This window comes from Rana temporaria, chromosome 3 (genome assembly GCF_905171775.1).
Source record: "Rana temporaria chromosome 3, aRanTem1.1, whole genome shotgun sequence".
Classification (NCBI taxonomy): domain Eukaryota; kingdom Metazoa; phylum Chordata; class Amphibia; order Anura; family Ranidae; genus Rana; species Rana temporaria.
In genome coordinates, this window is record NC_053491.1 from 88,806,145 (window position 1) to 88,819,299 (window position 13,155).

At 45.8% G+C, this 13,155-nt stretch overlaps 1 protein-coding gene across 1 annotated transcript in view; it reads left to right on the forward strand.

Moving 5' to 3' along the window:
* Positions 1–2,160: 2,160 nt before the first annotated feature.
* The window catches only part of OAZ2 (ornithine decarboxylase antizyme 2), a 50,840-nt gene continuing 39,845 nt past the window's right edge, over positions 2,161–13,155 (forward strand). Inside the window, 1 exon segment of the mRNA XM_040342895.1 lies at positions 2,161–2,496. Within this exon segment, the coding sequence (XP_040198829.1) occupies positions 2,477–2,496 (20 nt within the window). The 5' untranslated portion in view covers positions 2,161–2,476.

Sequence of the window (13,155 nt, forward strand, 5' to 3'; positions counted from 1 at the left end):
ACTGCCGTTTCGAGGCCTGCAGTGTAGACTGTGGAGAAGATGGAGGGAGAAGAAGCCGAGGGGGTGGAGCCCACACTCCCACTCAGGGACTCGAGTTAGGTGTGTGCCTCTCTCTCGCTCTCCTCAGCAGCGGCAGCTCCGACTTGACTCCCTGATGTCACTCGTTGCAACACGCCAGGTGGCCCAGGCGCTAGCAACCAGAGCAGGGAACACAGACAGAGGCCAAGCCAGTGGCGCAGATCCATGCACGTCCTCCTGGTCCAGCGTGGCGGCATAATAATTACAAAGAGTCTCTCGGCGCCGCAGATCAGCTGGTGATGATACTGAGAGATAGAGACTCAGGAGTGACATTTTCGGGGCGGGGGGCAATTAACTGACAGCTGAGTAGCCTGAGCTATGAAATGGAAGGGCTGAGCCCAGCCCTGACAGTACCCCCCTTCAACGACCCCCCCCAATGACCCCTCCCCTGGAGGGCCACCAGGTTTGAGGGGAAAACGTCTATGGAAAGCACGAAGGAGGACAGGGGCATGTACATCCAAGGATGAGACCCAAGAGCGCTCCTCCGGACCATACCCTTTCCAATGAACCAGGTACTGTATGCACCCATAGAACGGGAGTCAATGATGGATTGTACTTCATACTCCTCATGGTTCTCAACCTGTACTGGGTGAGGACGTGGTACCGAGGTGGTGAAGCGGTTGCACACCAAAGGTTTTAATAAGGAGACGTGGAATACATTAGAAATATGCATATTAGAAGGAAGATCTAAAGCGTAAGCCACTAGATTAATCCTGCAGAGAATAAAGAAAGGCCCAATAAACCGAGGTGCCAACTTGGTAGGAAGGCGCAGGTAGGTATCTGTGGTCAGCATGGACACTAGGGATGAGTCAAACTCAAATTACGAACGCTTTGGGCCGAGTGGCATTTCACGGCCCATAATTCACTGCGGCATCGCAGTGCATTGCTGGCTGATGATTGGCCAAGCATGCACTATGACCCGCATGCTTGGCCAATCACAGCTTGCAAAAAACAGAGAGACATAATTGGCCAAAGCCAGGGTGGCTTTGGCCAATTATGGCTCAGGGGGTTTAGTACACGCCCCACACTATAAAAGGCCGCCTGCAGGTCGGCCTTGTGTCGTGTGTTGCGGTGGTTAAAAGAGAGAAGACAGAGAGAGAGTGTAATTTTTAGTAGGTAGATAGAGCAGGCAGGCAGGCAGGCTAGTCAGTTAAAGTTAGTGTGTAGAGGATAAATATGCATCCCAGGTGTTGTATATATATTTATACACTGTATAGTTTAGCTAGATCCGCTCTTCCTAATTTACTGGCAGGCAGGTGATTGTGCTAGCTGCAGTATTCTCACGTGGTGTACTGCCTGTGTCCTCTGCAGTGTGCACCTAAAGCTAAGTGGTGTGTACTGCCTGTGTCCTCTGCAGTGTGCACCTAAAGCTAAGTGGTGTGTACTGCCTGTGTCCTCTTCAGTGTGCACCTAAAGCTCCGGCATTTCCCGGGCCTTTAGCCGAGAATCCCCTGTGTGTATACGCTGCTGCAGTCAGCGGCTCATTGCGAAGGGAACATCTCCTAAACCGTAAAGGTTTAGATATTTTTTTTACCTACAGGTAAGCCTTATTATAGACTTACCTGTAGATAAAAGTAACAAATTTGACTATACAACCACTTTAAAGCAAACATTATACAATAGGCCTTTAAAAGTCTTTATTGCACCTGCAGCAGTTATCTATTATTATTATTATGGATCTAAAGGAGTTATAAAGGGGAAATGTAGCACATAAATACACATCTGAAAAATCTCCCTTTGAATGGTTTATTATTTCATTAATAAAGAAAATCTGGCAATGTTCCTATGTGATGGTTACAAGTTGTTCCTCTGGTGAGCCATCTGGTTGGGTGACTTGTATATAATGGCTGTGTGTGGAAGTTATATAATCCTGAATGAGAACACTACATGGCCTGACACACGCAGCCACAACACCATGACATTGACCCCTGTGTCACAGCCCCGCCCCTCTCTATGTTTATGTCCCCACGGGTGGGCGTGGTTCGAGACAGCCCCCACCCCCGCCCACAACACCATAACACGTGAAAGGCGGAAGCGCGACACCACACACCCATAGCAACTCCATCTAGGCTGGGCGGGGCTTGCCGCCGGGGCCAATGACAGCTTACGCCAGACGTGGGCGTGATTTGGGAAGGTTCTGGAGCACGGAGCAGGCGGAGCGAGCTCAGTTACGTTTCGGAGTTGGTGTCGGGCAGCGGAGAAGGACGAGCAGCACCGGAGAACACTGAGAAGGCCGGATGCGGGTGATCTGTGTGACCAGGACAACGACGAGAACGCACCAACCAGAGACTCACTTCCCTCCACCCGAGAGCGGGACGCCTATAGGGAAGGAGCGGAGAGCCCGGGCCCAGCCGTACCGAGCAGTCCATAGAGGAGAGCGGAGCACGGCGCGGGGACAATGATAGACCCGCAGGACAGGTGCGGGCGGAGGGGTGTCCTCTGTGTTATGTGCGGCCTGGCGGAGGGGAGAGCTCCGACTACCGGAGGGGAGGTCCGCACACCGCTCCTCCGACCGGACACGGGCCGCAGATGATTGGCTGCTCTGGGCAACGGCTACACATAGACTGGCAGCTCCTCCACTCCAGTCACCCCGGTAATAGGGCTCTGATCTGTATGGAGGATGATCCTAGTTCATGTAGATGGAGGTCCCCCATGTATTCTATACAGAGGAGGGGGTCCACTGATCACTTCTAATAATCTATAGGAGACACACTCTGATCACTTCTAATAATCTATAGGAGACACACTGATCACTTCTAATAATCTATAGGAGAACCACTGATCACTTCTAATAATCTATAGGAGACACACTGATCACTTCTAATAATAGACCTATAGGAGACACGCTGATCACTTCTAATAATCTATAGGAGACCCACTGATCACTTCTAATAATAATCCTATAGGAGACACTGATCACTTCTAATTATCTATAGGAGACACACTGATCACTTCTAATAATCATAGACCTATAGGAGACCCACTGATCACTTCTAATAATAATAATAATAGACCTATAGGAGACCCACTGATCACTTCTAATAATAGACCTATAGGAGACACACTGATCACTTCTAATAATAGACCTATAGGAGACACACTGATCACTTCTACTAATCTATAGGAGACCCACTGATCACTTCTAATCTATAGGAGACCCACTGATCACTTCTAATAATCTATAGGAGACCCACTGATCACTTCTAATCTATAGGAGACCCACTGATCACTTCTAATAATCTATAGGAGACCCACTGATCACTTCTAATATATAGAAGACCCACTGATCACTTCTAATAATAATAATAATAGACCTATAGGAGACCCACTGATCACTTCTAATAATAATAGACCTATAGGAGACCCACTGATCACTTCTAATAATAATAATAGACCTATAGGAGACCCACCGATCACTTCTAATAATAATAGACCTATAGGAGACCCACTGATCACTTCTAATAATCTATAGGAGACACACTGATCACTTCTAATAATCTATAGGAGACACACTGATCACTTCTAATAATCTATAGGAGACACACTGATCACTTCTAATAATAGACCTATAGGAGAGCCACTGATCACTTCTAAAAAATCTATAGGAGACCCACTGATCACTTCTAATAATAATCTATAGTAGACACACGGATCACTTCTAATAATAATCATATAGGAGACCCACTGATCACTTCTAATAATCTATAGGAGACCCACTGATCACTTCTAATAATAGACCTATAGGAGACCCGCTGATCACTTCTAATAATCTATAGGAGACCAACTGATCACTTCTAATCTATAGGAGACCCACTGATCACTTCTAATAATCTATAGGAAACACACTGATCACTTCTAATAATAATCTTATAGGAGATCCACTGATCACTTCTAATAATAATAATAATCCTATAGGAGACCCACTGATTACTTCTAATAATAATAGACCTATAGGAGACCCACTGATCACTTCTAATAATAATAGACCTATAGGAGACCCACTGATCACTTCTAATAATAATAATCCTATAGGAGACCCACTGATCACTTCTAATAATAATAGACCTATAGGAGACCCACTGATCACTTATAATAATAATCCTATAGGAGACCCACTGATCACTTCTAATAATAATAATAATCCTATAGGAGACCCACTGATTACTTCTAATAATAGACCTATAGGAGACCCACTGATCACTTCTAATAATAATAGACCTATAGGAGACCCATTGATTATTTCTAATAATAATAGACCTGTAGGAGACCCACTGATCACTTCTAATAATAACAATAGACCTATAGGAGACCCACTGATCACTTCTAATAATAATAGACCTATAGGAGACCCACTGATCACTTCTAATAATCTATAGGAGACCCGCTGATCACTTCTAATAATAAAAATAGACCTATAGGAGACCCACTGATCACTTCTAATAATCTATAGGAGACCCACTGATCACTTCTAATAATAGACCTATAGGAGACCCACTGATCACTTCTAATAATCTATAGGAGACCCACTGATCACTTCTAATAATCTATAGGAGACCCACTGATCACTTCTAATAATAATAGACCTATAGGAGACCCACGCTTTACCTTATAGATACAATACCAGCAGATTACACCTTATAGGGAGGATGCTGCTGGCATATTACCCCCTATAGCAGTGGTTCTCAACTCCTGTCCTCAGGACCCACTAATGGGTCAGGTTTTAAGTATTACCTTGGGGAGATGCAGACTAGAATACTGCAATCACTGAGCAGTACCCCATAGGTCAGTGATGGCGATCCTTGACACCCCAGATGTTTTGGAACTAAATTTCCTATGATGCTCATGCACTCTGGAGTATAGCGGAGCATCATGGGAAATGTAGTTCTGGGGTGCCAAGGTTTGCCATCATTGCTATAGGACTATGCCATGACTTTACCTTTTAGGACACCTCCAGTTGATTATCCTATCTGCAGTGCCAGTAGATTAACCTATAGGAAGTACAATGCAAGTAGTTTCCTTATAAAATGTGTCTAGTAGATTAACCCTGTAGGAAGAGCACTGTGTGTACTGAGTAGATTACTTTATAGGATGCCTTCAGTAGATTACCCTATAGTAGGGAAACTGCCAGTAGATTACCACATAGGACAACACCAGTAACCATTACCCTATAGCAGTGGTCATCAACCCTGTCCTCAGGGCCCACTAACAGGCCAGGTTTGCAACATAACTGAAATACATCACAGGTGATATAATTTGCCACTCAGTGATTTCAGTATTTTAGTCTGCATCTCCCCAAGGTAATACATAAAACCTGGCCTGTTAGTGGGCCCTGAGGACAGGGTTGATGACCACTGCCCTATAGGATGTCTGCAGTGGAATACCTTATAGCAGTATTTCTCAACTCCAGTCCTCAAGGTGCCCCTACAGGTCATGTTTTCAGGATTTCCCTCAGATGAAACGGCTGTGGCAATTACCAAGGCAGTGAAACTTATCAAATCACCTGTGCAAAATCATGGAAAGCCTGAAAACATGACCTGTTGGGGCGCCTTGAGGACTGGAGTTGAGAAACGCTGCCTTATAGGACGCTGCCAGTACGGCACAGTGCCATTAGATTACTCTGTAGCAGTGTTTCCCAACCTCATTCCTCAAGTACCCCCTATACCAGTAATGGCGAACCTTGGCACCCCAGATGTTTTGGAACTACATTTACCTCTGGGGTTCCAAGGTTCACCATCACTGCCCTATACAGACAATGTTTTGTGAATTTCCCTTTACTTAAAATGGCTTATTAGAACTATCAAGCCACTGACATTTATTTAAAGCACCTGTTCAAGATGTAGGAAGTCCTGAAAACCTGATCTGTTCTGAGTACTTGAGGCTGGGAACCAATACCCTATGGGACACCACCAGTAGATTACCCTATAGCAGTGTTTCCCAACCACATTCCACTACCAGAAAACTTTTTTTTTAAAAAGCACAACAAGGTGAAGAAAATCCTGAAAACGCGATCTGTTGGGAATACTTGAGGACTGAAGCTGGGAACCACTGCCCTCTAGAACACTAGTAAATTGCCTTATAGCAGTAGTCATCACCTGTCCTCAGGGCCCATTAACAGGCCAGGTTTGTAAGATAACTGAAATGCGTCGCAGGTGATATTATTTACTGTTTAGTGATTGCAGTATTCTAGTCTGCATCTCCCCAAGGTAATACATAAAATCTGGCCTGTTAGTGGGTCCTGAGGACAGGAGATGACCATTGCCTTATAGGAATGCACTTCTAGGTTATCCAATAGGTCTACAGTAACTTATTATTATACAAGATTTGTATAGTGCCAACAGTTTAATCAGCGCTTTACACTATAAAAGGGAGATCATACAGTTACAATAAAATACGAGAGCATTAAGACGGCCTTGCTCGGAAGAGCTTACAATCTAATTACGTTGCTACATGGAGCAATGGCAACAGATTGCCCTATAGCCCAATTATTATTATTATTATTATACAGGATTTATATAGCGCCAACAGTTTACGCAGCGCTTTACAACATCAGGGAAGACATTATAGTTACAATACAGGAAGGATCAGAGGGCCCTGCTCGTTAGAGCTTACAATCTAGAAGGGAGGATCAAGTGGCACAATGCCAATAGATGGCATTAGATCTGCTATAGAGGAACCCCATACAATACTTGTAGCTCCACACACCAGGGAATACAATGATGGGGAAAGACCTGTGTGGAATTTGTAAAGGGTTATTGGGACAGTTATGTGAAACGCACAGCCATTGCTCAGAGCAGCCAGTCATATTTTGCCTTTCATATAACATCTGCTGACTAGTCTCTGGAATCTGATATGTGTATGTAGCCGACCATCTCCTGTCCTGGTCTCTGCCATGAAGCTGTGATAAGTGTTGGGACCTCACTGGACATGTTTGGGGGAATTGAGTGTTCCAGCTGGAGGGCAGCCAATCATCCTACATTTTCATTTTCCAAGCTGTGTGGGGAAAAATGAAAGCAGGAGCTGATTGGTTGCTCTGGCCAACAGCACCAGGTGAGAGAGAACTTGTCTCCGACATATATATATTTTTATTATTAATCCCTCAATTGTGCTTATGAAATGTATACGGTCTGTTAGGAGTCCTGGCCTGGGGGTCTGTCTGGATCGGCTTTTTGGCCGTTTTGTATAGTGTTACACTTGCTCCATTGTAACTAGCAAAACCATTGTTTACACCCCCCAACACAAAAACAGGAAGGTGCCTCGGGCAAAAGTCAGCTCAGTGAGAAATGGAAAGTTGTAATATAGGACATGGGATGGTGCAAAATGTCATCATTACCCAAACAACCTCCTGCCTCGAAGGAGTGAAGAAATCATCAGGGATTGACACACATGTTGGCAGAGTTCCAAAAGTGCAAGCTGATTACTTGGAGAAATGTTTTTCCACCATAGGCTGAATAGTAAAGATAAGATTAAAAATCATAGGGTGTGTTTATGTACTAAAACTGGAGAGTGCAGAATCTGGTGCAGCTGTTCATGGTAGCCAATCGGCTTCTAACTTCAGCTTGTCCAATTAAGCTTTGACAAAAAACGAAAGTACCTGGAAACTGTTTTCCATGCAGAGCTGCACCAGATTTTGCACTCTCCAGTTTTAGTAAATGAGCCCCCAGAGCCTTGATGTTATGATCGTGTAGGTTTGCGTGATCAGAAGCAGTGCTTGGTCATTCTTTGATTACTGGCCTTTTAATATGTTATGAAGATACTCTTAAAGCGGAGGTACGCATTTTTATTTTTTTATTTATTTATTTATTTTTTGAAAGCCAGCCGCTACAAACACTGCAGCTGCTGACTTTTAAAAAATGGACACTTACCTGTCCAGTGCGCCCACGATGTCAGCAGCCGAGGCTGAGGAATCGCTCGGTCCTCGGCTGCTTCCGCTGCCATCCTCAGGGAATCGGGCGGCTTCACTGCCCGATTCCCTACTGTGCATGCGCGGGGATCGCAGCACACTGTCACTGGTCCCCGCTCTCTCCTGGGAACAGTGTTTCCCAGAAGACAGCGGGGGGGTGACAAGGCTGGATTCCCAGCGGGAGTCAGAACCCGGAAGTGGTGCCAAATGTGACACCGGAGGGGGGGGGAGGAATCCAAAAAGCGGAGGTTCATTTTTTGTGTGAACCTCCGCTTTAAACTCTAAGGCCCCTTTCACACAGGGCGGATCAGTAATGATCCCCCCCCCCCCCCCATGAACCTCCGCTTGCTCAGCGGGGATCGCTCCGTTGATCCCTGCTGAGCCGGCGGATGACAGCGTGGTCCCTGCACACTGTGCAGGGACCGCCCTGTCTTTTCTCCGCACCCCCCTATGGGGGGATTGGATGAACACTGACCGTCTGACCGTGTTCACCCGATCCGCCAGACAGATGGAAAAGTGTTTTTTTTTTTTTCCTCCGTCACACTTTGGCGGGTCGGATGTCAGCGGGCATGTCACCGCTGACATCCGTGGCTCCATAAAGGAGCACGGTGCGCCCGTTCAGGTCGCCTAAAAAACTGGCAGATGGACCTAAACGGTCCACCCCTCCCGTGTGAAAGAACTCTTATGCTTGTAAAACCTGTTTGGTTATTTGTGTGTTTGTGATCAGATGTATTTTTACTTGAATATCAATTTGCATGTTTACACAAGGGTGTATCTACTAAACATCAATGTTTACCAAACAATGCAGGGTTTAAAGACTTGGTGTAAGCTCGCCTGTAGAGAAAAATCTGTAAGGTGAACTTGCACAGGACCCCCTCCTCACCAAACCCCCCCCCCCCAGTCCCTTCGGCATTCACTCTTCTCTGCTGAGAGGACGGGCTACGCGGGTTCAGATTGGTCCGCGCCAACCAATTAGAATGCTCCTAAACCAGGGCTCGACAAATCCCGGGCGCCAGGTCGCCATGGCGACTAGAAATGGGGTCCTGGCGACTTGAATTGGAAGGGGGGCAAAAAAATTTTTTTTTTTTTTTTTTTTTTTTTGGTGAGCCGTTGGTATTACAAGTTAAGCATTACAAGTTAAACAGCAATTCTAATGTTGTTTTTCACTGCCATCTTCTTCCCTCTAATTAGAACCCCCAAACATTATATATATTTTTTATCCTAACACCCTAGAGAATTAAATGGCGATCGTTGCAATACTTTCTGTCACGCCGTATTTGCGCAGCGGTCTTACAAGCGCACTTTTTTTGTGAAAAAATGACACTTTTTTTTAAATTAAAAAATAAGACAACAGTAAAGTTATCCCCCTTTTTTTTTTTTTTTATATTATGAAAGATAATGTTACGCCGAGTAAATTCATACCCAACATGTCACGCTTCAAAATTGCATCTGCTCGTGGAATGCCAACAAACTTTTACCCTTTAAAATCTTCATAGGCGACGTTTAACCACTTAAGGACCAGCCCATGTACATATACGTCCACAATATGGCACGTACAGGCACATGGGCGTATAGGTACGTCCTCGCCTATTAGCGGGTGGGGGGTCCGATCGGGACCCCCCCCGCTACATGCGGAGGTCGGGTCCGCTCGGGGAGCGATCCGGGACCACGGCGCGGCTATTTGTTTATAGCCGCTCCGTCGCGATCGCTCCCCGGAGCTGAAGAACGAGGAGAGCCGTGTGTAAACACGGCTTCCCCGTCCTTCACTATGGCGGCGCATCGATCGCGTCATTCCCTTTATAGGGAAGACACGATCGATGACGTCATTCCTACAGCCACACCCCCAAACAGTTGTAAACACATACTAGGTGCACCCTAACTCCTACAGCGCCCCCTGTGGTTAACTCCCAAACTGCAACTGTCATTTTCACAATAAAGAATGCAATTTAAATGCATTTTTTGCTGTGAAAATGACAATGGTCCCAAAAATGTGTCAAAATTGTCCGAAGTGTCCGCCATAATGTCGCAGTCACGAAAAAATTGCTGATCGCCGCCATTAGTAGTAAAAAAATAAAAAAAAAAAAAAATGCAATAAAACTATCCCCTATTTTGTAAACACTATAAATTTTGCGCAAACCAATCGATAAACGCTTATTGCGATTTTTTTTTTACTAAAAATAGGTAGAAGAATACGTATCGGCCTAAACTGAGGAAAAAAAATGTTTTTATATATGTTTTTGGGGGATATTTATTACAGCAAAAAGTAAAAAATATTGCTTTTTTTTCAAAATTGTCGCTCTATTTTTGTTTATAGCGCAAAAACTAAAAACCGCAGATGTGATCAAATACCACCAAAAGAAAGCTCTATTTGTGGGGAAAAAAGGACGCCAATTTTGTTTGGGAGCCACGTCGCACGACCGCGCAATTGTCTGTTAAAGCGACGCAGTCCCGAACTGTAAAAACCCCTTGGGTCTTTAGGCTGCATATTGGTCCGGGGCTTAAGTGGTTAAAAAAACTCTACAGGTTGCATGTTTTGAGTTACAGAGAAGGTCTAGGGCTAGAATTATTGCTCTCGCTCTACCAATCGCGGCGATACCTCACATGTGTGGTTTGAACACCGTTTACATATGCGGGCGCTGCTCACGTATGTGTTCGCTTCTGCGCGCAAGCTCGTCGGGACGGGGCGCGTTTTCTGGCTCCTAACTTTTTTACCTGGCTCCTAGATTCCAAGCAAATTTGTCAACCCCTGTCCTAAACGTACAAATACATCCTGATGGGGTACGTTTAGGTAAATAAGCCCGGAGTCGTGTGGTGACTATACCGGGGTTCAGAATGGGAGATCGACACGCTGCAGGTCAGCGGGGGTGGGGGTGAGGAGGGGTCCTGTGTAAGTTCACTTTATAGATTTTTCTGTAAAGGTGAACTTGTCCTTTAACCACTTCCCGCCCGGCCTATGGCCGATTTACGTCCGGGAAGTGGTTATGAAATCCTGACAGGACGTTCTAGAACGTCCTGCAGGATTTCATGCCGCGCGCGCCCGTGGGGGCGCGCATCGCGGCGATCGGTGATGCGGGGTGTCAGTCTGACACCCTGCATCTCCGATCTCGGTAAAGAGCCTCCGGCGGAGACTCTTTACCACGTGATCAGCCGTGTCCAACCACGGCTGATCACGATGTAAACAGGAAGAGCCGTCGATGGCTCTTCCTCACTCGCGTCTGACAGACGCGAGTAGAGGATAGCCGATCGGCGGCTCTCCTGACAGGGGGGGTTAGCGCTGATTGTTTATCAGCGCAGCCCCCCCTCGGATCGCCACCCTGGAGCACCAGGGATGCCCACCCTGGAGCACCAGGGTGGGCAAAAAAAAAAAAAATGGCAAAAAAAAAAAAAAAAAAAAAAAAGTCTAAAAAAAAAGTCTAAAAAAAAAAAGCATAAAGAAAAAAGATGCCAGTCAGTGCCCACAAATGGGCACTGACTGGCAACCTGGCAAAAATAAGTGCTGCCACCCCAGTGTCCATCAGCGCCACCCCAGTGTCCATCAGCGCCACCCCAGTGTCCATCAGTGCCACCCCACAGTGCCCATCCATGCCCAGTGCCCACCTATCAGTGCCCATCTGTGCCACCCATAAGTATCCATCAGTGCCGCCCATCTGTGCCGCCTATGTGTGCCCATCTGTGCCGCCTATGTGTGCCCATCTGTGCCGCCTATGTGTGCCCATCAGTGCCGCCTATGTGTGCCCATCAGTGCCGCCTATGTGTGCCCATCAGTGCCGCCTATGTGTGCCCATCAGTGCCGCCTATGTGTGCCCATCAGTGCCGCCTATGTGTGCCCATCAGTGTCGCATACCAGCGCCGCCAATCGGTGCCACCTCATCTGTGCCCGTCAGTACTACCTCATCGATGTCCATCAGTGCCATCTCATCGGTGCCCATTAGTGCCGCCATATCAGTGCCCGTAATTGAAAGAGAAAACTTATTTACAAAAAAAATTAACAGAAAAAAATAAAAACGTAATTTTTTTTCCAAATTTTCAGCCTTTTTTTAGTTGTTGCGCAAAAAAAAAAATCGCAGAGGTGATCGAATACCACCAAAAGAAAGCTCTATTTGTGGGGAAAAAAGGACGCCAATTTTGTTTGGGTACAGTGTAGCATGACCGCGCAATTGCCATTCAAAGTGCGACAGTGCTGAAAGCTGAAAATTGGCTTGGGCGGGAAGCTGCGTAAGTACCTGGTATGGAAGTGGTTAAAGCAGTAGTCTCAGTTCACACTGCAGCCATGCGGGAATCCTGCAGATCCACTGCGCATCTCATGTCTCCCGGCGTTAGTTTACACTGTCTTATGCAAACTGCTGAGAATGTCAATTGAAAGCTTGACACCCCCAAATCGGTTCGCATATCGAAGTGCATACTGCAAATGCGGACAGGAATCGAATCGCACCCATGCGATCCAATTCTGCTACGGACCAAAATAAGGGTCCTGTGTGAGTTTGGTCCAAATGCAATGCAAGTTCAGCCAGTTCAGCCATACTAGCTGTATTGCTGAAATCGCATCACACAGAAATCGCATGCGATGTGAATCCCATCCGATGTCGGGCATTGAACCAGTGGGAACCTACCCAAAACCAACAATGTACTCTATTGAAGCTTACCGATCCTCAGGTGTGGTGGCTGCATTTGTTTTCTATTTTAGGGCCCTTTCACACTGCTCTGTTAAAAACTCATAAATACATGTGGATTTTATGGGTGCCTGACTTCTATCATGCACCTGTAAAACATATACAACAGTTATTCATTTTCTATTAATTTCAATTGCGTTGTTTCTGGTGCCCCTTTTAGCCCTGTACCAAAAAATGCAACTTGTAGTTTAAAACAAAAAAAAAAATCACTGCAGCGCATTGGTGTGGAGCGTTCCATAGGATTTAACCCCTTCATGCTGATGTAACCCATATATGCGGCCTTCTGCTTCAAGTGGTTGTACCGGGGTTCCTAAAGGTGAACTTATCCTTTAGGGATCACTGCTGTGCAAATCGCATGCAATGTCTGTGGGGTGCAAACTTGGCCATACAGGTTATCTGGCTGAATTTACATTGCATTCGGACCAAACTCATGCAAGACCCTTTTTTTTTATTTTTTTTATATCGCACCAGAATTGGATCACATGGATTCCTGTCCGAATTGACAGT